The 23836-nt window shown below is 41.4% G+C and overlaps 1 protein-coding gene across 1 annotated transcript; it reads left to right on the plus strand.

Annotated features, from left to right (window-relative positions):
- The first annotated feature begins 12231 nt into the window (after nucleotides 1-12231).
- On the plus strand, nucleotides 12232-16699 carry LOC142167199 (uncharacterized). The gene is made up of 4 exons (XM_075227360.1): nucleotides 12232-12348; nucleotides 14843-14904; nucleotides 15712-16085; nucleotides 16209-16699. The coding sequence occupies exons 1-4, from the start codon at nucleotides 12232-12234 to the stop codon at nucleotides 16697-16699; spliced, it is 1044 nt and encodes a 347-aa protein (XP_075083461.1).
- Nucleotides 16700-23836: the final 7137 nt, after the last annotated feature.

Consider the following 23836-nt stretch of genomic DNA (forward strand, 5'->3'; position numbering starts at 1 on the left):
TGGCATGCCGATATCCTGTTGTATTCATCAATACCAATGCCACAAACGAGAATTTTTTTGCAAGAAAATTATTTTCTATGGCTTTTCGGTAGGCGTCATTGAATTCTTTTCTTGTTTTGGGAATGGTTACAGCAGGGTCGCCACTGGTTTTGTGGGAATGAAGGGTCCATCACAGATGATGTCCCAGAGCTCGGAATCTTCAACCATGATGAAGTCGTGCATCCTGGTCTTCCACCATCCATAATACTGGCCATTGAACCTTGGTGGCCTGTAGGTAGACTGACCTTCTTCAAAGTTTGGTGGAGCAGCCATGAGGATCCTTTCTAGGTATTAGCCTGATAGAAAGAACTTGCTCTGATACCAATTGAGAGAATTAGATGGTCCACCAAACTATATAGAGAACCAGGTTCTCTATTAGTTTTCACAGATTACACACACACAACAGTAAGTAAATGTGTCATGACCCAAAGTTTTCACCTGCGAGACCATGATGGCGCCTAACATTTTCACTTGCTAGGCAAGCCAACATTAGAATAATGCTAGCCAATTTTTAAATAATTTTAAATTAATTAATAACAAATAAACAAATGCGGAATTAAGTTTCGAAATAGAGTGAATAATCCATAATAATAGCGATGTCTAAGTACCATCCCAGAACTGGTGTCACAAGTGCACGCGCTACTAGAATAATATAAATAAAGGTCTGAATAAAATTCAAGTTGTTTGGAAAATAATACACAGCTAAGATAAGGTAGAAGGGGACTTCAGAACTACGAACGCTGTGTAGATATATCTCAAGTCTCCTCTGAGTAACTGAATCCGAGCACGTCTACGGTACGTCGCTGGGTCCAACTCCAAAATCTGCACAAGAAGTGCAGAGTACAGTATGAGTACAACCGACCCCATGTACTCAGTAAGTGTCGAGTCTAACATCGACGAAGTAGTGACGAGGCATTGATGAGAGACGTACGTAAACGACCTGTACAAGTATAAACAAATACGAAGCAACAATAATACAATAAATAATAATTTATAAATTGGGAGGGAACATGCAAAGGAGAATGATATAATAATTTCAGCAGGAGAAGTATCACTTAGCAGCCAATTAATTCATCAACAATAAAATGAGCAATTGATAATATGAAAATGGCACGACACCACCCTTCGTGATTTTACTCTCTTTTGGCATGGCATCACCCTTCGTGCTTTTACACTCTCTGAAATTGACACAGCATCACCCTTCATGCTTTTATTCTCAAAATTTACACGGCATCACCCTTCGTGCTTTTACTCTCAAAATTTATACGGCATCACCCTTCGTGCTTTTACACTCTTTCTCACCATATTCAACAATAATTAAATCAATAAAAATTTCATGAATAATGATCAAATAATCAATAATGAACTTAAACACGAATATCTTAATTAAATAAGCAATTATTCAAAATAAAATAAATTCTTTTGGCATGCTTTGACTCAACCACAACGCATAAGTACTTGTCACCTCACAGATACGTTGTATCCGCATATTAAATCACGTAGCAAATAAATAAATAAATCCTACTCCCTCAAGTCAAGGATAACAACGACACTTATCTCGCTTTGCAACCAAATTCAAGAATCCAATAAACCTTTGTCTCGCGAATTCGTATCTGAAATCCTCAAATCTAGTCATAAACAATCCAATATACTCAATACAAATCGTAGAAATTAATTTCATATGAATTTACTAATTTTTCAGATTAAAATCCTAAATTCATCTAAAACATTATCAGTGGGGACCACGTCTCGAAACTCAGAAAAACTTACAAAATCCGAACACCTGTTCCGAGGCAAGTCCAACCATATAAAAATTATCAAATTCCGATGTCAAATAGACCTTCAAATCTTAATTTTTTATTTTTGGAAAGTTTTACAAAAAATTCTAATTTCTTCCATATAAATCCGAGATAATGAATATAGACATGGATTTATGAAATATAATCACTTTTAGCTATAAAACACTTACCCAATTCAAAGTCGTGAAAAACTCCTTCAAATCGCCCAAAAACCGAGGTTTTAAAACCCAAACGAAATGAAGAAAAATGGCCATTTTCGACCCCTTAATGTCCTGTCCAGTTCTGCATTTGCGGAAAATGGGCCGCATTTGCGGCTGCGTAGAAGCGCAAGAAGGAGCCGCAGAAGCGACGAGGTGCGCATTTGCGATCGGCTGGCTGCAGAAGCAATATCGCACCTGCGATCAAAGCTTCATAAAAGCGAAGCTTCCTTCCTAGACTCAACGTTGCAGAAGCGACAATTCCTTCGCAGAAGCGGGCTCGCGCCTGCACCAGAACCAGACCTGCGATTTTTACAAAAAGAAGCCTGAAACTCATCGGAAACTCACGCGAGCCCCTCGGAACCTCGTTCAAATATTCCAACAAGTCCCGTAACATAATGCGAACTTACTCGGGGTTTCAGATAACGTCAAACAACATCGAAATTGCAATTCACACCTCAATTCAGACTTTTGATTTTTCAAACTTTTCTATTTGCAAAACTCATGCCAAAAGATATTAAACGAATCCGGAATGACTTCAAAATTGGAACACAAGTCATAAATGACATAACAGAGCTATTCCAATTTCTAGAATCGGATTCCGGCCCCGATATCAAAAAGTCAAATCCGTGGTCAAACTTGAAAATATTTAGCCTTTAAATTACTAGTTTCCGTTAAATGGCAATAACTTGAGCTAGGGACCTCCAAATTAAATTTCGGGCATACGCCCAAATCCCAAATTACGATACGGATCTACCGGAACTGTCAAAATACTGATTCGGGTCTGTTTGCTCAAAATATGGACCAAAGTCAATTCAGTTGAGTTTTAAGGCTCTATTTCACATTTTAATCAATTTTTCATATAAAAACTTTCCGAAAAATTATACGGACTGCGTACACAAGTCGAGGAATGATGAATAGTTCTATTTGAGGTCTTAGAATACAAAAAAAATTATTAAATTTAAAGATGACCCTTTGGGTCATCACATTCTCCACCTCTAAAACAAACGTTCGTCCTCGAACGGAATTAGAAAAGTACCTGAGCTGGAAAAAAGTGTGGATATTTACTCCGCATATCCGATGCGGACTCCCAGGTAGTTGTCTCTATTGATTGCTCTCTCCATTGCACCCGAACTGAAGGATAACTCTTAGACTTCAACTGTCGGACCTGCCGGGCAAGAATAGCTACTGTCTCCTCTTCATAAGTTAAATATTTGTCCAATTGAACTGAGCTGAAATCTAATACATGGGATGGATCAAAATGATATTTTCGGAGCATAGACACATGGAACACCAGATGAACTACTGATAAACTAGGTGGTAGTGCAAGCCTGTAGGCTACTTCACCCATCCTTTCAAGAATTTTAAAGGGTCCAATATACCTAGGGCTTAACTTGCCCCTCTTTCCAAACCTCATTACACCTTTCATAGGTGAAACCCGGAGCAATACTCTTTCTCCAACCATGAATGCAATATCACAAACCTTACGGTCGGCATAACTCTTTTGCCTAGACTGAGCTGTGCGAAGTCAATCCTGAATAATTTTGACCTTATCCAAGGCATCCTGTACCAAATCGGTACCCAACAACCGAGCCTCTTTCGGTTCAGACCAGCCAACTGGCAAACGACATCGCCTCCCGTACAATGCTTCATACGGAGCCATCTGAATGCTCGGCTGGTAGCTATTATTATAGGAAAACTCCGCAAGTGGTAAGAATTGATCCCAAGAACCTCCAAAGTCTATATCACAAGTTCGAAGCATATCTTCCAATATCTGAATTGTGCATTCTGACTGTCCGTCTGTCTGTGGATGAAATGATGCACTCAACTCAACCCGCGTGCCTAACTCATGCTGTACATCCCTCCAGAAGTGTGAAGTGAACTGTGTACCTCGATCAGAAATGATAGACACGGGCACACCATGAAGGCGGACAATCTCACGAATGTAAATTTTAGCTAACCGCTCTGAAGAATAGGTAACTGCCACTGGAATGAAATGTGCTGACTTAGTCAACCTGTCTACAATGACCCAAACTGCGGCGAATTTTCGCTGAGTCCGTGGAAGCCCAACAACATAATCCATAGTGATACGCTCCCACTTCCATTCAGAAATTTCTAACTTCTGAAGCAAAACCACCAGGTCTCTGATGCTCGTACTTAACTTGCTGACAATTCAGACACTGAGCTACATATGCAATTATATCCTTCTTTATTTTCCTCCACCAATAATGTTGCCGTAAATCTTGATACATTTTGGCAGCACCTAGATGAATAGAATACCTGGAACTGTGTGCCTCTTCAAGAATTAATTCACGAATCCCATTCACATTAGGCACACAAATACGATCCTGCATTCGCATAAATCCATCTTCCCCCACATCAACCTGTTTGGCATCACCGTGCCACACCGTGTCCTTAAGGACAAGTAAATAAGGATCATCATACTTCCTCTCTCTGATGCGCTCATATAAAGAAGACCGAGTGACTATGCAAGCTAGAACCCGACTTGGTTCTGAAACATCTAACCTCACGAACATATTAGCCAAAGTCTGAACATCTGCTGCTAACGGTCTCTCACCCATCGGAATATATGCAAGACTGCCCATACTCACAACCTTTTTACTCAAAGCATCGGCCAACACATTGGCCTTTCCGGGGTGATACAAAATAGTGATATCATAGTCCTTCAATAGCTCCAACCATCTTCTCTGCCTCAAATTGAGATCCTTTTGTTTGAACAGATATTATAAGCTACGATGGTCAGTAAATTCCTCACATGAGACACCATACAAGTAATGCCTCCAAATCTCAGAGCATGAACAATGGCTGCCAATTCTAAGTCATGAACAAGATAATTTCTCGTGAACTTTCAGCTGCCGCGACACATATGAAATCACCCTGCCATCATGCATCAATACTGCACCAAGCCCAACGCGAGATGCATCACAATACACCATATAAGATCCTGAACTTGTGGGTAATACCAACACTGGCGTCGTAGTCAAAGCAGTCTTGAGCTTCTGAAAGATCAACTCATACTTGTCTGACCATCCGAATGGAACACCTTTTCGGGTCAGTATGGTTAATGGGCTTGATATAGATGAAAACCCCTCCACGAACTGTCGATAATAACGTGCCAAACCTAGGAAACTCCAGATCTCTATAACTGAAGTAGGTCTAGGCCAATTCTGAACAGCCTCAATCTTCTTAGGATCCACTTTTATGCCTTCTGCCGATAAAACATGCCCCAAAAAGGCAACCGAGTCTAACCAAAATTCACACTTTGAAAATTTGGTATATAACTGATTATTCTTCAAAGTCTGAAGCACACTCCGAAGATGCTGCTCATGCTCCTCTCGACTACTGGAGTAAATCAAGATATCATCAATAAATACAACCATAAAAGAATCAAAATAGGGCTTGAACACCCGATTCATCAAATCTATAAATGCTGCTAGGGCATGTGTCAACCCAAATAACATCACTAGGTATTTGTAATGCGCATACCGAGTCCGAAAAGCTGTCTTAGGGACATCAGATGCCCTAATCTTCAACTGATGGTAATAAGACCTCAGGTCGATCTTTGAAAACCCCTTGGCATACTGAAGCTGATCAAATAAGTCATCAATTCTTGGCAACAGATGCTTGTTTTTTATAGTGGCCTTGTTCAACTGCCGATAATCTATACATATCCGCATTAAACCATCTTTCTTCTTTACAAATAACACTGGTGCACCCCAAGGTGAGACGCAAGGTCTAATGAATCCCTGATCAAGCAAGTATTGTAATTGCTCCTTCAATTCTTTCAATTCCGGTGGGGCCATATGGTATGGTGGAATAGAAATGGGTTGAGTGCCCGGAGCCAAATCAATATAGAAGTCAATATCTCTGTCGGGTGTGATCCCCGGCAAATCTGCAGGAAATACTTTCAGAAATTCACGAACAACTAGTACTGAGTCCATAGAAGGAACATCCGCATTGGGATCAGGAATATAATCCAAATAGGCTAGACACTTATTTTCGACCATACGTCGAGCCTTCATATATGAAATAACCCTGCTGGTAGAATGACCAAGAGTTTCTTTCCACTCTAATCGAGGTAACCCCGACATGGCTAGGGTCACCGTCTTGGCATGGCAATCCAATATAGCACAATAAGGTGACAGCCAATCCATACCCAAGATCACATGAAATTCTACCATATCAAGAAGTAGAAGATCCAAACTAGTCTCAAGACTCCTAATAGTAACCACACACGAACAAAAGACATGATCTACCATGATAGAATCTCCCACCGAAGTGGAGACACACACAGGAGCATTTAGAGAGTCACGGGGCATCACCAGATATGAAGCAAAATAAGAGGACACATAGGAATAAGTGGATCCTGGATCAAATAGAACAAAAGCATCCCTATAGCAAACTGGAACAATACTTGTAATCACAACATCGGATGATTCGGCCTCAAGCCTAGCTAGAAAAGCATAAAATCGGGGCTGGGGCCCACCACTCTGAACTGCGTCTCTAGGACGGCCTCTAACTGGCTTGCCTCCACCTCTAACGGCTTGACCCCCACCTCTAATGGTTTGACCTCTACCTCTAGCTGCCTGACCCCTACCTCTAGCTGGCTGAGCAAGTGGTGAAGCAACCGATGCTGGAATCGTAGCACGAGAACCCTGCTGATGCATGCTGCCCTGAGACTTGGGGCACAATCAAGCAATGTGCCTCAGGTCACCATAAGTATAACATGACCTCGGCTACTATGACTGTTGACCCTGAAATTGTCACTGTCGACCTGGATAACCACCCTGAAAACTCTAGATCGGAGGTGCACTGATATAAGCTGGTGGTGCACTATAGAATGCCTGGAGCGCTGAATGAAATGGCCTGGGAGGATGAGCCTTACCAAAATTACCCCTGCCTCCAGACGAGGCACCACTGAACCCACTGAACTGTCGAGGCCTCATATCAAAACCCTGCCCTCTTTCCTGTGCAAGAACCATCTCGATCCTCCTAGCAACATTAGCAGTCGCCTAAAAGGAAATCTCACTTTTGGACTCCTTGGCCATTTGAAGCCTAATAGGGTGAGTAAATCCCTCAATAAACCTCCTCACTCTCTCTCCCCGAGTAGGAAGTAAAAGGAGAGCATGATGGGATATATCCCCAAAAAGGGATTCATACTGAGTAACAGTCATACTTCCCTGCTAGAGACGCTCAAACTGCCTGCGAAAATCCTCTCTCAATATGATAGGGAGAAACTTATCTAGAAATAGCCGTGAGAACTGTTCCCAAGTCAGTGTATGCGATCCAACTGGTCTGGTCAATGTATAATCTCTCCACCACCTCTTGGCAGAACACGTCATCTGAAATACAGCAAAATCGACCCTATTGGTTTCAACTATACCCATGTTCCGCAGCACCTCATGGAAACGGTCAAGATAATCATGTGGGTCCTCAGAAGGTGTACCACTGAAGTGGTCTGGAAAGAGCTTAGTAAACTTATCCAGTCTCAATAAGGCCTCAGAAGACATGGCGGGCCTATCACCGGCATGTGCCGTAACAACTGGCTGAACTACCCCAACTGGCAGGGCTGTTGGAGCCTGATACTGGGGATCCATCTGCTCCGGAGCGGGAGTACTGGTAGTTTGTGCTCCTCCCCCAGCCTGTGAAATGGTTGGTGCCATTGGAAATGTACCATTCTGGGCCACGCCCTCCATAAGACTCACCAAACAGACTAGAGCGTCCTGAAGCACTGGAGTAGCTATGAATCCTTCAGGGACCTGAACTGGTCCAACTGGTACATTCTGAACTGGAACCTCCTCCTGAAGATCCACCTGAGGTTCTACAATAGGTGCAGCTGCTCGAGTGCTGGACTGAGCTCTACCTCTGCCTCTACCTCGGCCTCTAGCACGACCTCGGCCTCGACCTCTACCCCTGGCCATAGTTGCCACCGGGGATTCTGGTCCCTGTCCATCAGTAGATGTATTAGGTGTTCTCACTATCTGCGAGAGAATAAGAATAGAATTGTTCAATCATCGATGATAGAATAAGATCGCATGGCAGATTGAGAAAGAAGAGATATTGTTCCTAAACTTCATAGCATCTAAAAGATAAGTAGAGCTCCGTACCGATCCTTCAGACTCTACTAAGCTTGATCATGACTCGTGAGACCTAAGTAACCTATGGATCTGATACCAACTGTCACAACCCGAAGTTCCCACCTTCGGGACCATGATGGCGCCTAACATTTTCACTTGCTAGGCAAGCCAACGTTAGAATAAAGCTAGCCAATTTTTAAACAATTTAAAATTAATTAATAACAAAGAAACAAATGCGGAATTAAATTCTGAAATAGAGTGAATAATCCATAATAATAGAGATGTCTGAGTACCATCCCAGAATTGGTGTCACAAGTGCACGAGCTATTAGAATAATAAAAATAAAGGTCTGAATAAAATTCAAACTGTTTGGAAAATGATACACAGCTAAGATAAGGTAGAAGGGGACTTCAGAGCTGCGAATATTGTGCAGCTATACCTCAAGTCTCCTCTGAGTAACTGAATCCGAGCACGTCTATGGTACGCCGCTGGATCCAACTCTAAAATCTGCACAAGAAGTGCAGAGTATAGTCTGAGTACAACCGACCCCATGTACTCCGTAAGTGTCTAGTCTAACCTCGACGAAGTAGTGAGGAGGCTATGACAAGACATGTACGTAAACGACCTGTACAAGTATAAACAAATACAAAGCAACAATAATACAATAAATAACAATTTATAAATTGGGAGGGAACATGCGAAAGGAAATGATATAATAATTTCAGCAGGAGAAGTATCACTTAGCAGCCAATTAATTCATCAACAATAAAATGAGCAATTGATAATATGAAAATGGCACGGCACCACCCTTCGTGCTTTTACTATCAAAATTTACACGGCATCACCCTTTGTGCTTTTACTCTCAAAATCTACACGACATCACCCTTCGTGCTTTTACTCTCAAAATCTACACGACATCACCCTTCGTGCTTTTACACTCTTTCTCACCATATTCAACAATAATTAAATCAATAAAAAGTTCATGAATAATGATCAAATAATCAATAATGAACTTAAACAGTAATATCTTAATTAAATAAGCAATTATTCAAAATGAAATAAATTCTTTCGGCATGCTTTGACTCAACCACAATGCATAAGTACTCGTCACCTCAAATATGCGTTGTATCCGCACATTAAATCACGTAGCAAATAAATAAATAAATCCTACTCTCTCAAGTCAAGGTTAACCACTATAGTTACCTCGCTTTGCAACCAAATTCAAGAATCCAATAAACCTTTGCCTCGCGAATTCGTATCTGAAATCCTCAAATCTAGTCATAAACAATTCAATATACTCAATACAAATCATAGGAATTAATTCCATATGAATTTACTAATTTTTCGGATTAAAATCCGAAATTCATCTCAAAAATCATCAGTGGGGCTCATGTCTCGAATCTCAGAAAAACTTACGAAATCCGAACACCTGTTCCGAGGCGAGTCCAACTATAAAACAATTATCAAATTCCGATGTCAAATGGACCTTCAAATCTTAATTTTTCATTTTTGGAAAGTTTTACAAAAATTCCAATTTCTTCCATCTAAATCTGAGATAAATGATGAATATAGACATGGATTTATGAAATATAATTACTTTTGGTTATAGAACACTTACCCAATTCAAGGTCGTGAAAAACTCCTTCAAATCGCCCAAAAATTGAGGTTTTAAAACCGAAACAAAATGAAGAAAAATGGCCATTTTTGGCCCCTGGATGTTTTGCCCAGTTTCGCATCTGTGGAAATTGGGCCGCATCTGCGCCTGCGCAGAAGCGCAAGAAGGAGCCGCAGAAGCGACGAGGTGCGTATTTGCGATCGGCTGGGCGCAGAAGCGGTATCGCACCTGCGATCAAAGCTTCGCAGAAGTGAAGCTTCCTTCCCAGCCTCAACGTCGCAGAAGCGACATTTCCTTCGTAGAAGCGGGCTCGCACCTGCGGACAAAATTGCGCAGGTGCGACACACCATAACCAGACCTGCAATGTTTACAAAAAAAGTCTGAAACTCGACTGAAACTCACCCGACCCTTTGGGACCTCGTTCAAATATTCTAACAAGTCCCGTAACATAATGCGGACTTATTCAGGGTTTGAAATCACATCAAACAATATCGAAATTGCAATTCACACCTCGATTAGGACTTTAGATTTTTTAAACTTTTCGATTTGCAAAACTCGTGCCAAAACATATTAGACGAATCCGGAATGACTTCAAAATTGGCACACAAGTCATAAATGACATAAATGAGCTATTTCAATTTTTAGAATCGAATTCTGGTCCCGATATCAAAAAGTCAAATCCGTGGTAAAACTTGAAAACCTTTAGCCTTTAAATTCCTAATTTCCATTAAACGACCATAATTTGAGCTAGGGACCTCCAAATTAAATTTCGGCCATACGCCCAAGTACCAAATCACGATACGGACCTACCAGAACTGTCAAAATACTGATCCAAGTCCGTTTACTCAAAATGTTGACCAAAGTCAACTTTGTTGAGTTTAAGGCTCTATTTCACATTTTAATTAATTTTTTAAATAAAAACTTTTCAAAAAATTATACAGACTGCGCACGCAAGTCGAGGAATGATGAATAGTGCTATTTGAGGTCTCATAACATAGAAATAATTATTAAATTTAAAGATGACCTTTGGGTAAGCACAAAAATGACACTGAGAGTTTTTACGTGAAATATTCCCAGCTCACGGGATTAAAAATCACGACCTACCCTTGTAGGATTTCAACTTCACTACTGGGAAAACTTTTAGATTACAACCTATTGTAACCTAGGAATTAATTTTTTATCCCTCACCAACTTGTAACAATCTTATTACAAGCCACTTTGTAATACCTCTATTCCAAAGACTTTACAACTCGACTAACTCTAGCCAAGACACAAACGCAATGGTTTATAATTTACAAAGAGTTTCCTACACAATGCTTCTAAGTAAGCTAAGTAGGAATTATAAGTAAGAACTTTGACAAAGGTACAACTCAACTAAGAACATATAATAACTTGATATGGGGAACTCGCCCGTAGCAGTGTTGTTCTTTGTTCTTGATGCATTTGAGAATTATTTTTTAGATGATCAATTACTGTGGTAGTGCTTGAGCGAATTCTCTAAGTGTTCAAGTGATGTTTTGTCTTTGGTTTAATGTTAATATAACATTGATGACATCACTTGAATTATATAAGCAACTTGGGTACAAAATCCTTCCCAATGGAGTTGACTGCTACACTGTGTTGTACTGTTGCGTGTGCAGGCAGCCACTTTTCAGCTATTGGAGGGTTGACTGGTACGATCACCAGGGGAACTGATATCCATTTGTTCCCCTTGTTGATTCTTTAGCTTCTGAAAGACTAACGAAACTCTCAAGCTTAAGTTTGGTTATTTTCACATGCTTGAGAATGTGTATCGGGTTTCTTATCTGGTTCTTGACATTAAGTTTGTTAGATCATCAAAACATAAAACAAGGTACTTATAACCTATCATATCCCATACAACAACCACCCCAAACATTCGTTTCTTGTATTCAACACAGATCACTGATAGCTCCAACAATGCCACCCTATGCACAAGCTTCACCTTATCACCCACTCACTCCTCCGACGAGTCCACTCCACCAATCCAGTTCACCTCCATATGTACAAGACGAAATAGCACAACTGGAAGTAGTAGTAGCAATGGCAGAGATACGTAAAACAAGGCCCATCCTGTGTTACCTAAATGGGGACAAAACCTACACCCTCAAAGAACATTATGAAAGAAAAGTGATCATCGCTTGCCCACCGGAACTACAAAGTTGTTCCCTAAACATACATGTCACACGTAATCCGGAGGCAGGGCAATTTGCTATAGTCTTGATCCCAGCACTGACTTCAACGATACAACCATTGGAGAGGGAGGAATAGCCATCTTCACCACACAACCTCAATAATAAATACATGAAATTCATCAATATGGAACTGCGGGGGGAGCTCAATCACCAAAATTCAGACGAATATTTCGATCCATGCTCAACTACCACAACCCAACTTTGGTTGCACTGCTCGAAACGCATTTGCACGATCAAGACAGTCTCAAAACTGAGTTTGGGTTAACACACATGGCTCAATCACCAGCTGAAGGCCTATTTGTGGGACTTGCACTGCTTTGGAAAAATGATATGCTCAAACTCGACCAAGTTGCAGTTACACGCCAAGAAATACACTACATTGTCCAGGTACCTCCAAACCCTAACACTTGGCTATTATCGGTTATTTACGCTAAAAATGACTTATTTGCATGAAAGATCTTATGGGATAATCTAAAAGCTTTGCATGATCAACTAAAAATGCCTTGGATAGCCGGAGGAGATTTTAACGAAATAATTAAAGCTATTGAAAAATATGGGGGTTTAGATATTAATAGTAGGAGATGTGATAATTATTTACAATGCCTTAATTATTGTAACCTAGTTGATCTAGGTTATACGGGTAGTAGATTTACGTGGTCAAACAATAGACACATTAAACATCGAATACTAGAAAGATTGGATAAATGTGTAGCTAATTACGAGTGGCTAAACATGTTTCCGGAAGCATGTGTACAACACCTACCACGAACGCACTCCGACCATTGCCCATTATTACTAAACCTTCATAAGCATAAATCTCCTAACGATAAAATATTTCGTTTTGAAACAATCTGGACTACACATCCATAGTTTAATTCTATAATTACTAACAATTGGATACCAAATAAATATGTACTCACCGCTATAACTGATTTTACAAAAGATATCTTGGAATGGAATCAAACCACGTTTGGAAATATTTTTAAAAATAAAAAAATACTGCTAGCACGACTACAAGGCATAGTGAATTCTCCAAATACACTACAAGTTAGTTTCTACAAAATCTAGAACATGATTTAATTGGCTAATATAATGATATCCTAAAATTGGAAGAAGAATTTTTAAACTCAAATCTAGAATAAATTGGCTTCAAGATGAAGATTCCAACACTAAATTTTTTCACCTTACTACATTACAAAGGCGTAGGCATAATCGTATTACTGCGCTAAAAGACTCAGCGGGTAATTGAATTTTGGACCAACAAGAGATAAATATCTCAATTGAAAATTATTACCAAAACTTATACACTACTGTTCACAACCACAACACACATCCTACTTACACAGCTACTTACAATGCCATCAATAATCAAGATTTTTCCAAATTGGCTTCCTCTATCACTCAACTGGAAATCACCAATGCCCTCCAATCCTTTCAACCGTTAAAGGCACCTGGGCCAGACGGATTACACCCATACTTCTACCAAAATTATTGGGCCAAAGTGAGCCCATCCGTAATTCTATTTTGTATGGAGGTATTTCGTACACAACAAATACCACAGGAGGTGAATAAAATATACCTATGCCTTATCCCTAAGGTGCAACATCCAACCTCAATTACTCTGTATCGCCCTATAAGCCTTTGTAACACCCTTCACAAACTAGTCACAAAAATTATAGTAAATTATATTAAACCCATCCTATCAAGCCTCATAAGCCCAGAACAATCATCCTTCCTAAAACATCGTAGAGCATCTGACAATGCAATCATCGTGCAAGAGATCATGCACTATTTTAGGAAAAAGAAGGGTGCTCAAGCATCTTTTCTCCTTAAATTAGACCTTGAAAAAGAATTTGACAAATTGGAATGTGAATTTATACATGACACCCTCCAGTACTTTAATTTCCCAAAATACTTGATTAAATTAATTATGTCTTGCATTACCACCACCTCCATCTCAATCCTAATCAATGAAGCACCCACAACTTTTTTCACTCCCTCAAGAGGCATCCGTCAAGGAGACCCCTCTCACCCTATATATTCATTCTATGTATTGAGATGCTATCCCGTAAAATACATGCAGAAATGGATTACAGGAAATGGCACCCTATAAAATTATCCAGACAAGGTCCCCCAATCTCCCATCTCATTTTTGCTAACGACATAACTTTAACATCTAAATTAACAACACAAAGCATCAATTCGATAATAGACATACTGAATCTCTTTACAAAAGCTTCAGGCCAAACCATTAACTATACCAAATCAAAAAAATTCTTTTCCAAGAATGCCTCCATGGAGGATAAAGATAATGTGCTAAATTCCTTTCACATGCGAGAGGGTTCAAATTTTAAAAAATACCTAGGATACCTAACCTCAAAGAAAATCACAATTAAAGAAAACGTCAAATTCGATTCAAAGACAACACTATAGATTTATTTATTTATTTATTCCGTTAGTTTTATTTTTTAGATCTAGAATAAATTATCTTTAAGTTGAGATAACTCTTACTCAGTCACTGTTTTCGACCGTTAGTTCAGTGCCGGCTCCGACGTGACGGGCAGTCCAGGTACCCCCCCCCCACTCCCTCGCCCCACACCCTTCTCTCTCCTCCCCCCTCTATTATCACTCCCCTATCCCCCTCTCTTTCTTCCCCTTTCCTCTTCTCCCCCATTCTTAACACAACAACAGATTTTCGGCGAACGACGAGCAGTCCAACGACTACCTCACGCCGACGTCGTTCCTTTTGTCTTCGCTTATTTATACCTTTCTCTGTCTGCTGCGTCTCTACTTCGAGTTCAATTGGGGCACTTGTGGTGAGGGTGATAGCCCTACCATCATCTATTTTTCTTGATTTCGTGGTGTGTTGTGAGTACTGCAGGTACTATTTTTGTGGATGTTTGGTGACGGGAGGGAGGCGCACGCGCAAAAGCAGCAAAGCAGGTTGGTTGGCAGGAACAAGAACAAAACATCGGGTTCTACAGCATCGAGAGTATACCAAGTCGAAAGTCCGGATTATATTTACGGGAATTGGTACCTCCCGCCTCCTGCTTCTCTCTCTCTTGTCTTAGTTGATTTGTTGTCGTAGTAGTACGTAATTAGTTTAGTCAATTTAGTAGTGGACCTATATTCCCATTTTTTACATAGACTTCCGTAGGTATAACGACTGTGATTTGTAATGGCAATGCAGGGTCATGTCCTCGGGGAGGGTAGGTGGTGGGTAGTGGGGCGGGGATTAGGGCAAGGGTCAGGGGGTGGGACGGGGCCCATAGGGGGTAAGGGGAACAAGAGTGCCTATAGATTGAGAATTGGATCATGGAATATAGGGACATTGACGGGTAAGTCTATAGAGCTGGCGAAGATTCTCCAGAAAAGAAAGGTAAATATAGATTGTGTTCAGGAGATTAGGTGGGTAGGATCGAAGGCCAGAAATGCCGACGGGTATAAGTTGTGGTACTCCGGAGGTGTGAAGGGCAAGAACAAAGTGGGTATTTTGGTGGATAGGGAGCTTAGAGAGTCAGTGGTAGAGGTTAGGCATGTGTGTGATAGATTGATGGCGCTTAAGTTAGTAGTTGGATGAAGCACTCTGAATGTCATTAGCACTTACGCGCCGCAAGTGGGCTTGGACGAGGAGGTGCGGGGTACTCCGCCTACGGAGAAGTTATTTATATGAGGGGATTTCAATGGGCATATTGGGTCGTCTGCTAGTGGCTATGGTGAGGTACACAGTGGCTTCTACTGTTGGGTTAGGAACGGAGGAGGCACTTCATTGTTGGATTTCGCTAGAGCTTTTGAGTTGGTGATTGTCAACTCTATTTTTTCAAAGAATGAGGAGAATTTGATTACTTTTCGGAGTATGGTGGCTAAGACTCAGATTGATTATCTTCTCCTCAGGAGGTGTGATAAGGGGTTGTGCGAGGATTGTAAGGTGATCCCGAGTGAGAACCTCACGACACAGCATAGACTCTTGGTGATGAACATCAATATCTTGATAAAGAGGAAGAAAAGGTTTTTACGGGGTCAACCAAGGATCAGGTGGGGAGCCTTGACTAAGGATACTGCGCTGGAGTTGGAAGGGAAGTTGGCGACGATGAGATCTTGGAAGAGTGGTGGAGATGCTAGCGGTAAGTGGACGGCGACGATGGATTGTATAAGGGAGGCGGCGAGAGAGGTATTAGGGGTCTCGAAGGGATTCTCAGGTAGGCACTGAGGTGACTGGTGGTGGAATGATGTGGTCCATAGTAAAGTGGAAGCAAAGAAAGCGGATTACCTTAAGTTAGTGGAGAGCACCGACGAGGAGCAGATGAGATCGAACAGAGAAAGGTATAAGGAAGCTAGGAGGGAGGCAAAAGTAGCGGTCACAGAGGCTAAGACGGTTGCGTTTGGGCGGCTGTATGAGGAATTGGTGGGTGAAGGTGGGGACAAGAAGTTATTTCGGCTGGCCAAAGCGAGAGAGAGAAAGGCTCGTGATCTGGAGCAAGTGAGGTGTATCAAAGACGAGGAAGGTCGTGTATTGATGGAAGAAGCCCAAAGTAAGCAGAGATGGCAGTCGTATTTTCATAGACTTCTGAATGAAGAGGGAGACAAAAACATCGAGTTAGGGGAATTGGGGCACTCTAAAAGTCACCAAGACTTTAGGTACTGTGGGCGTATTGAGGTGGAGGAGGTCGTGGGAGCAATGCATAAGATGAGCCAGGGCAAAGCGACTGGACCAGACGAGATTCCAGTGGAATTTTGAAGGTATGTGGGTAGAGCAGGTTTGGAGTGGCTGACTAAGCTATTTAATGTTATTTTCAGGATGAAGAGGATGCCAGATGAGTGAAGGTGGAGTACGATGATCCCGCTGTACAAGAACAAAAGGGATATCCAGAATTGTAACAACTATAGGGGTATTAAGTTACTAAGTCATACCATGATAGTTTGGGAAAAAAGTGCTGGAAGGGAGGGTAAGGAGGGCAGTGTCAATATCAGATAACCAGTTCAGGTTCATGCCAGGTCGTTCTACAACAGAAGATATCCACCTTATCAATAGGTTGGTGGAACATTACAGAGATAAGAAGAGGGATTTGCACATGGTATTTATTGATCTAGAGAAGGCGTATGACAAGGTTCCTAGGGACATTCTTTGGAGATGCCTGGAGGTGAAAGGTGTGCCGATAGCTTATATTAGTGCAATAAAGGATTTGTATGATGGAGCTAAGACTCGGGTAAGGACTGTGGGAGGAGACTCAGAGCCTTTTCCGGTGGTTATGGGGTTACACCAAGGATCTGCGCTCAGCCCGTTCTTATTTGCTCTGGTGATGGACGCACTGACACACCATATTCAAGGGGAGGTGCCATGGTGTATGTTATTCGCTGATGATATAGTTCTGATTAACGAGACGAAAGGCGGTATGAATGAGAGACTGGAGGTATGGAGGCAGGCCCTGAAGTCTAAAGGTTTCAAGTTGAGTATGACTAAGACGGAATATTTGGAGTGTCAGTTCAGTGAGGGGTCGGGGGAAGAGGGCGTGGAGGTGACGCTTGACTCGCAAGTCATCCCTAAGAGAGAGAGTTTCAAGTATCTAGGGTCAATTATCTAGGGAGACAGGGAGATTGACGGGGATTTCACGCACCGTATCGGGGTGGGGTGGATGAAATGAAGGTTAGCATCTGGAGTCCTGTGCGACAAGAAGGTACCACTGAAACTTAAAGGTAAGTTCTATAGAGCGGTGGTTAGAACGGCCATGTTGTATGGAGCTGAGTGTTGGCCAGTTAAGAATTCTCATATCCAGAAGATAAAAGTAGCTGAAATGAGGATGTTGAGATGGATGTGTGGGCACACTAGGCTGGATAAGATTAGGAATGAATATATTCAGGAGAGGGTGGGCGTGGCTCACATGGACGTCAAGATGCGGGAAGCGAGGCTTAGATGGTTCGGACACGTGTGGAGGAGGAGCCTAGAGGCCCCGATTAGGAGGTGTGAACGGTTGACTTTGACAGGTACGAGAAGAGGTAGAGGGCGACCTAAGAAGTTTTGGGGCGAGGTGATCAGGCAAGACATGTCGCAACTTCAGATTTCCGAGGACATGACCCTGGATTGGGAGGTATGGAGGTCGAGCATTAGGGTTGTAGGTTAGGGGGTAGTTGAGCATTTTTCCAGCTAGTCTGATAGAGTTTGGTCTAGGTCTGCTAGCGGTTGTTGTTCATCACACGATTTTTATTTCCATAATTTATTTTTTAATTTTATTATTGACATACTTATTGCCCATCCACTTATTTGTTGTCTCTTACGGTGCTGATTCTATTTGTCTGGTTTATGTTGTTGTTACAAATCTTTTGTCTCTGAGCCGAGAGTCTCCCGAAAACAGCCTCTCTACCCCCGGATAAGGGTGAGGTCTGCGTACACTCTACCCTCCTCATACTCCACTAGTGGGATTACTATTGGGTTGATGTTGCTTTTGTACCTAGGATACCTTATATTAAACAAATGTCCTACTAATTCAAACTTCCAATTCCTCCTTGACAACTTTAAAAACAGACTTGCCCGATGGAAGACCAACATGTTAACAATTGTTGGTAGAACTACTTTAATAAAGGCTACACTAAACTGTTTGCCAAATCATGTTATGCAGCTTATTAAGTTACCAACCCAAATAACAAATCAATTAGAACGTTATCAAAGAAACTTTCTATGGGGCACCACACCACAGAAACGCAAACTTCATCTAATTAAATGGGAGACAATCCAATCTACAAAATAAAGTGGTGGTCTGGGAATCCAAAACCTAACTGATAAAAATAACACGCTACTTGGGTCACTAGCTTGGCGATTGTTCCACGCCCCTTCCTCCCATTGGGCTTCAATCCTTATATCAAAATACTCTGGGCTACGTGGTCCTACTGACATGTCTACTTCTTGGAAAGCCATAAAACATGGATGGTCCTTTTGCCAAAAAGGACTAACCTGGAACATAGCAAATGGTAGTCATATCAACTTCTGGACGGAACCCTGGTTAGGCCCTAATTTGATCCTACGTAACCTAATTAAAGGTCCTCTACCCCTAAATGAACAAACATCCACATTAGCATAAAGTCACTTTACCACCAATTGCACGATACAAACGGAAATCATTCAAATGGTTATGGAAACTTCAACTACCTCCGGAACTAAAACATTTTCTTTGGCTCATGGGTCACCATAGATTACCTACAACAAACTACCTCCACAAAATACATATCACCACAACTTCAATTTGGTCATATGCCAGTCACATGATTAAACTATACATCACCTTTTTTTTCACTGTCCACCAGCACAAATGGGATGGCACCAACTGGTATAAACCACAATGAAGGAGGACTGCAAAGTTTCCATGAACACACCTCACTCGAAACTATCAAACTTCATTTTAAAGCAGCCTACAATTCCTGGACAAGTCCACCACCACATCCTCATTCCCTAAGCTCTATGGCACATATGGAAATGTAGGAATCGTAATATTTTCGAAGGAACACACCACTATCCTACCCTTCCTAATATTATAAGACAAGTCTTTGAGTACCAATATCTAATTGCAAACACCAATATTTGCACCACCCAGCCCACCCAAAATTACGTCAAATGGTACACTCCAAATCCGGGATATTTTAAGCTAAATACTGATGGAGCATGTAAAATCATACAATCAAAAAATGTTCTTGGCGGAGTATTCAGAGACTCAACAGGCCACTGGATACTAGGGTATATAGGCGAGAGAAAAACGGGGAACCATACATAGATGGAACTCACTGCACTCCTTGAAGGATTACAAATTGCCCTAAGTCACCAACTGAAACCACTGGAAGTTAACGTTGACTCAACAGAGGTAATTTCTCTACTTCAATCCCACAGTCTACAATACTCATCAATACTACATGATTCAGGTATCTGTTACACAAACTGGGTAGGCCTCGAGTGATACACACATATAGGGAACAAAGTCGGGTAGCAGATAAACTGGCAAAACATGGAGCAACTTTGGATAATGGTGCTCTAACTACTATCATATGGCAGCCGCCACCTTTTGTTTTACAAGATTTGCTAGAAGATCAGCAGGGAACGCCACACTTACGCAGATCAGCTATACCAGAACAACTGGAGCCACCCTCTTTTTGTTTAGATATGCTGGCAAATGATTGTAATATTAACCATGGATCTTTTTGTAACACAGTACCAATGGGCCACAGTGCTCATCACCCTTTTTGTAACACAGTGCCAACTGGGCACATTGCTCCCTGTAATGTTACGTAATTTATAATATAAATTCCTTTGGTTGACAAAAAAAAAAGATTTTTGGAATGAATCCCTACCATTTAACAAAAGTAGATTTTACTTTATTAATTTAAAAAAAAGAAATTTATCCTCTTATATTGGGTGGATGATAAGACACATAGCAAACCTCTTCAAAGATTAGGAAAATTAAATATTCTAAATTTTTACATTAAAAGTTTACTTACCAAAATTTCCGAGATATGCACCTTATACAGCCAAACCACAAAAGAACATGACAAATAAAATTGGACGAGCGTGCGTCATTCAGTAATTCGTAAAGCAATTTCTCTCCCACTTATTGTAACGACCCGACCGGTCGTTTTGCTTTCTAGATCTCCGTTCCCTTAAATAAGACTCTCCCCGTATGTGCTTTTACTATTTTATAACTTGCGGGGATGGTTAGTTCGGGTTTGGCAGGGTTCGGGTTGAAATCGGAACACTTAGTTCCTTAATATTGGCTTAAAAAGATTGAGTTTGACTTGGGTCAACATTTATAGTAAACGACCTCAGAACTGGGATTTGACGGTCCCAATAGGTTTGTATGATGGTTTTGTACTTGAGCGTATGTTCGGATCGGGTTTTGGATGACCCGAGAGCGTTTCGGCGCTTAATATAGAAAGTTGGCACATTGAAGATTTTCAAGTTCTTTAAATTTGGTTTGGAGTAGGTTTTGGTGTTATCGAGGTCCGTTTAGGATTCCGAGCCCGGAAATAGTTCCATATGGTGATTTAAGACTTGCACGCAAAATTTGGTGTCATTCCGAGTAGTCTAAGTATGATTCAGCGCGTTCGGAGTAAGTTGGAAAAACTTGAAATTCATAAGTTGATTCGATTGGTTTTGGGGTGCGATTCTTAGTTTTGATGTTGTTTTATACATTCCGAGGGTGCGAGCGAGTCCATTTTATGGTTAATAACTTGTTGGTATGTTTGATCGAGGCCTCGGGGCCCCCGTATAGGGTTCGGAGGGTCGACGAAGTTAGATTGCTCTTTGGAGAATAGCTGAAGGTGGCTGGCATCTGGTGCGTTCGCACCTGCAGTGGGAAGGGCCGCAAGAGTGTCATCTCGTTCACAGAAGATGAAAGGGAGGGAGTCAGCGAGGTCCGCAGAAGCGAAGGACTTTCGCAGAAGCAAACTTATTTCTGCGATGAAAGGGTTCGCAGGTGCGGAGTGAGGCAGTCTGGCCATGGTCGCAAGTGCGCGAGGCGAGCCGCAGAAGTGGTATCGCAGATGCGAGATTTGTCCACAGGTGTGGCTGGACGTGGCTCGTGCGTGTTCCGCAGATGCGGACAATCGACCGCAGGGGCGGTCCCGTAGAAGCGAAAATTCTTCCGCAGTTGCGAAAAACTGCTAGGCAGTGAGGTTCATTTAAGTCGAAGACTTAGGCAATTTTGTCTAATTTCTTTCATCTCTTGGGCGATTTTGGAGTTATTTGAAGAGGGGTTTTCACCTAACACTTTGAGGTAAGTAATTTCTATACGAGATGAGTTTAATACATGTATTTTGGGTAGAGTTTTAGCATATAAAATGTGTAGAAATTGTAGGTTTAATTGAAAAACTTAGGTTTTGATAAAAATGGGATTTAACCACAAAAATAATTATGTAATTGGGTAAAAATTATATATTTGAGTTCGTGAGTTTATGGGTAATAATTATCTTCGAAAAATTCTGGAATCGAGGCACATGGGCCCGGGGGTAAATTTTATAAATCTTCCAATTTGGCTTGGGTGATTACTCTAATAGCTAAATTATTAACTTTTGAGTGTACATTAATTAATTTATATAATATTTGACTAGCTTTGGATTGTTCGGTACCAAGTTAATGCCTTAGAGTGAATTTGTGGGCCGGAAGTGAGCTTGAAAACGAGGTAAGTCTCTTGCCTAACCTTGTAAGAGAGAACTCATCCCCTTAGGTGTAACTTGTTGTGTACAACTTGTGTGGGGATCTACATACACACTAGGTGACAAGAGTCCATTCGTAGCTATATTTCATGAAATGTTTGGGTAGTCTTAGATCCATATCATGCTTTAATTGTACTATTATGTTTGTTATGCATATTAATTGTCTTAAATAGAGGTGAGACTAGGGATTTTAAAGTTGCAAATTTCTGGAAAGAATTGAGAAATACATAATAACTCTGAGAAATCCATGTCCACTCGCGTTGCAAGTACTTTCGCGAGCGGGGTAAACTTCTCTACTCTCATGGGAGTGGGCCGTTCACCTCGACAGTATAATAGTGTTGTTCGACCCTCGGCAGTGCACATAGTATTTTGGATCGAGTCGTATGATCTCGGCATAAATCGTGCGTGATAATACTCGGAGCCCGATTACACTTGATATTATGTTATGGCTTGAGAGGTTATAATTTATTTAATGACCGAAATTGATTTGGAACTAGTATGTGTCAGATGGAGATTTTTGAATTTACTATCACTTAAAGGAGCATTTATTCACTGCTTGCCGTTGTGTTATTTTTATTATTCACGAATTCCATGCCTATTTAGAATTTCTGTATTTTATTATTGGACCATAGTAAGTATCAATGTCCACCCCTCATCACTACTTTTTCGAGGTTAGACTATGTTGTTTATGTACTAACGCTACACTTCTGCACTAATCGTGCAGGATCTGAGGCAGGTATATCAGGTAGTCATCCAGGCGTGCACCCACGTTACCCCGAGGCTTAGTGGTGAGCTGTTCTATGAGGCCGTTTTGCAGCACCCGCAATCTCTCTTTTGTATTTACTTTCTGTCTACTCTATTTCAGACAATAGCTTAGCGTTTTGTATATTCTACTAGTTGCTCATACACTTCTGACACCAAGTCTTGGAAGCATGCTAGTAGACTTTATGGCTTTTGAGCATTTATTTCACTGCATTCGTTCTTTCATTAGTTTTTGCTTTACTTATTAAATTTTCCACTTCTCACTTATTTAATAAATAAAAAATCAACTACTTTGAAATTATTAAAAAGAATAAATACACGACAAGTTGGTTTGCCTAGCGGCGATGTTGGGCGCCATCATGGCCTATAAGAGAAATTGGGTCGTGACAACATGGTATTAGAGCACTAGGTTCACGTTGGTCTCACAAGTTATGAGCAGACCTAATAGAGTCTTGCGGATCGGTGCAGAGACGTCCGTACTTATCTTTGAGAGGCTATAGGGTGTTAGGAAACTACTATTTCTTCATCTCCTATCGTGCAGTTGATATTATGCTAAGTATCTTTCTCTTATTCTCTAACAGATGATGAGAACGCCCGCGGCAAATGTACCCGATCATGGAGGAGCTGCTCCCCATGTTGCTAGAGGTCGAGGCAGAGGCCGAGAGAGTGCTCCAGCTCGTAGTAATGGACGATGACGTCCTAAAGTTGCTCCAGTTATGCCACCAGTGGATCCAGTGGAGGATCCTATTATTGAGGAGCAGGGCGAGGTGCCTGCAGCAAAGCCGACCCTAGTGGACTTCATGTCCGCACCTGGATTTCAGGAGGTCATGGGCCGTATGCTGCGGTTCATGGATTCTATGACTCGGGCTGGTTTATTTCCAGCAGACCCAACCACATCTCAGGCGGGAGGGGGAGCACAGAC

The sequence above is a fragment of the Nicotiana tabacum genome, chromosome 2, assembly GCF_000715075.1.
Source record: "Nicotiana tabacum cultivar K326 chromosome 2, ASM71507v2, whole genome shotgun sequence".
NCBI lineage: Eukaryota > Viridiplantae > Streptophyta > Magnoliopsida > Solanales > Solanaceae > Nicotiana > Nicotiana tabacum.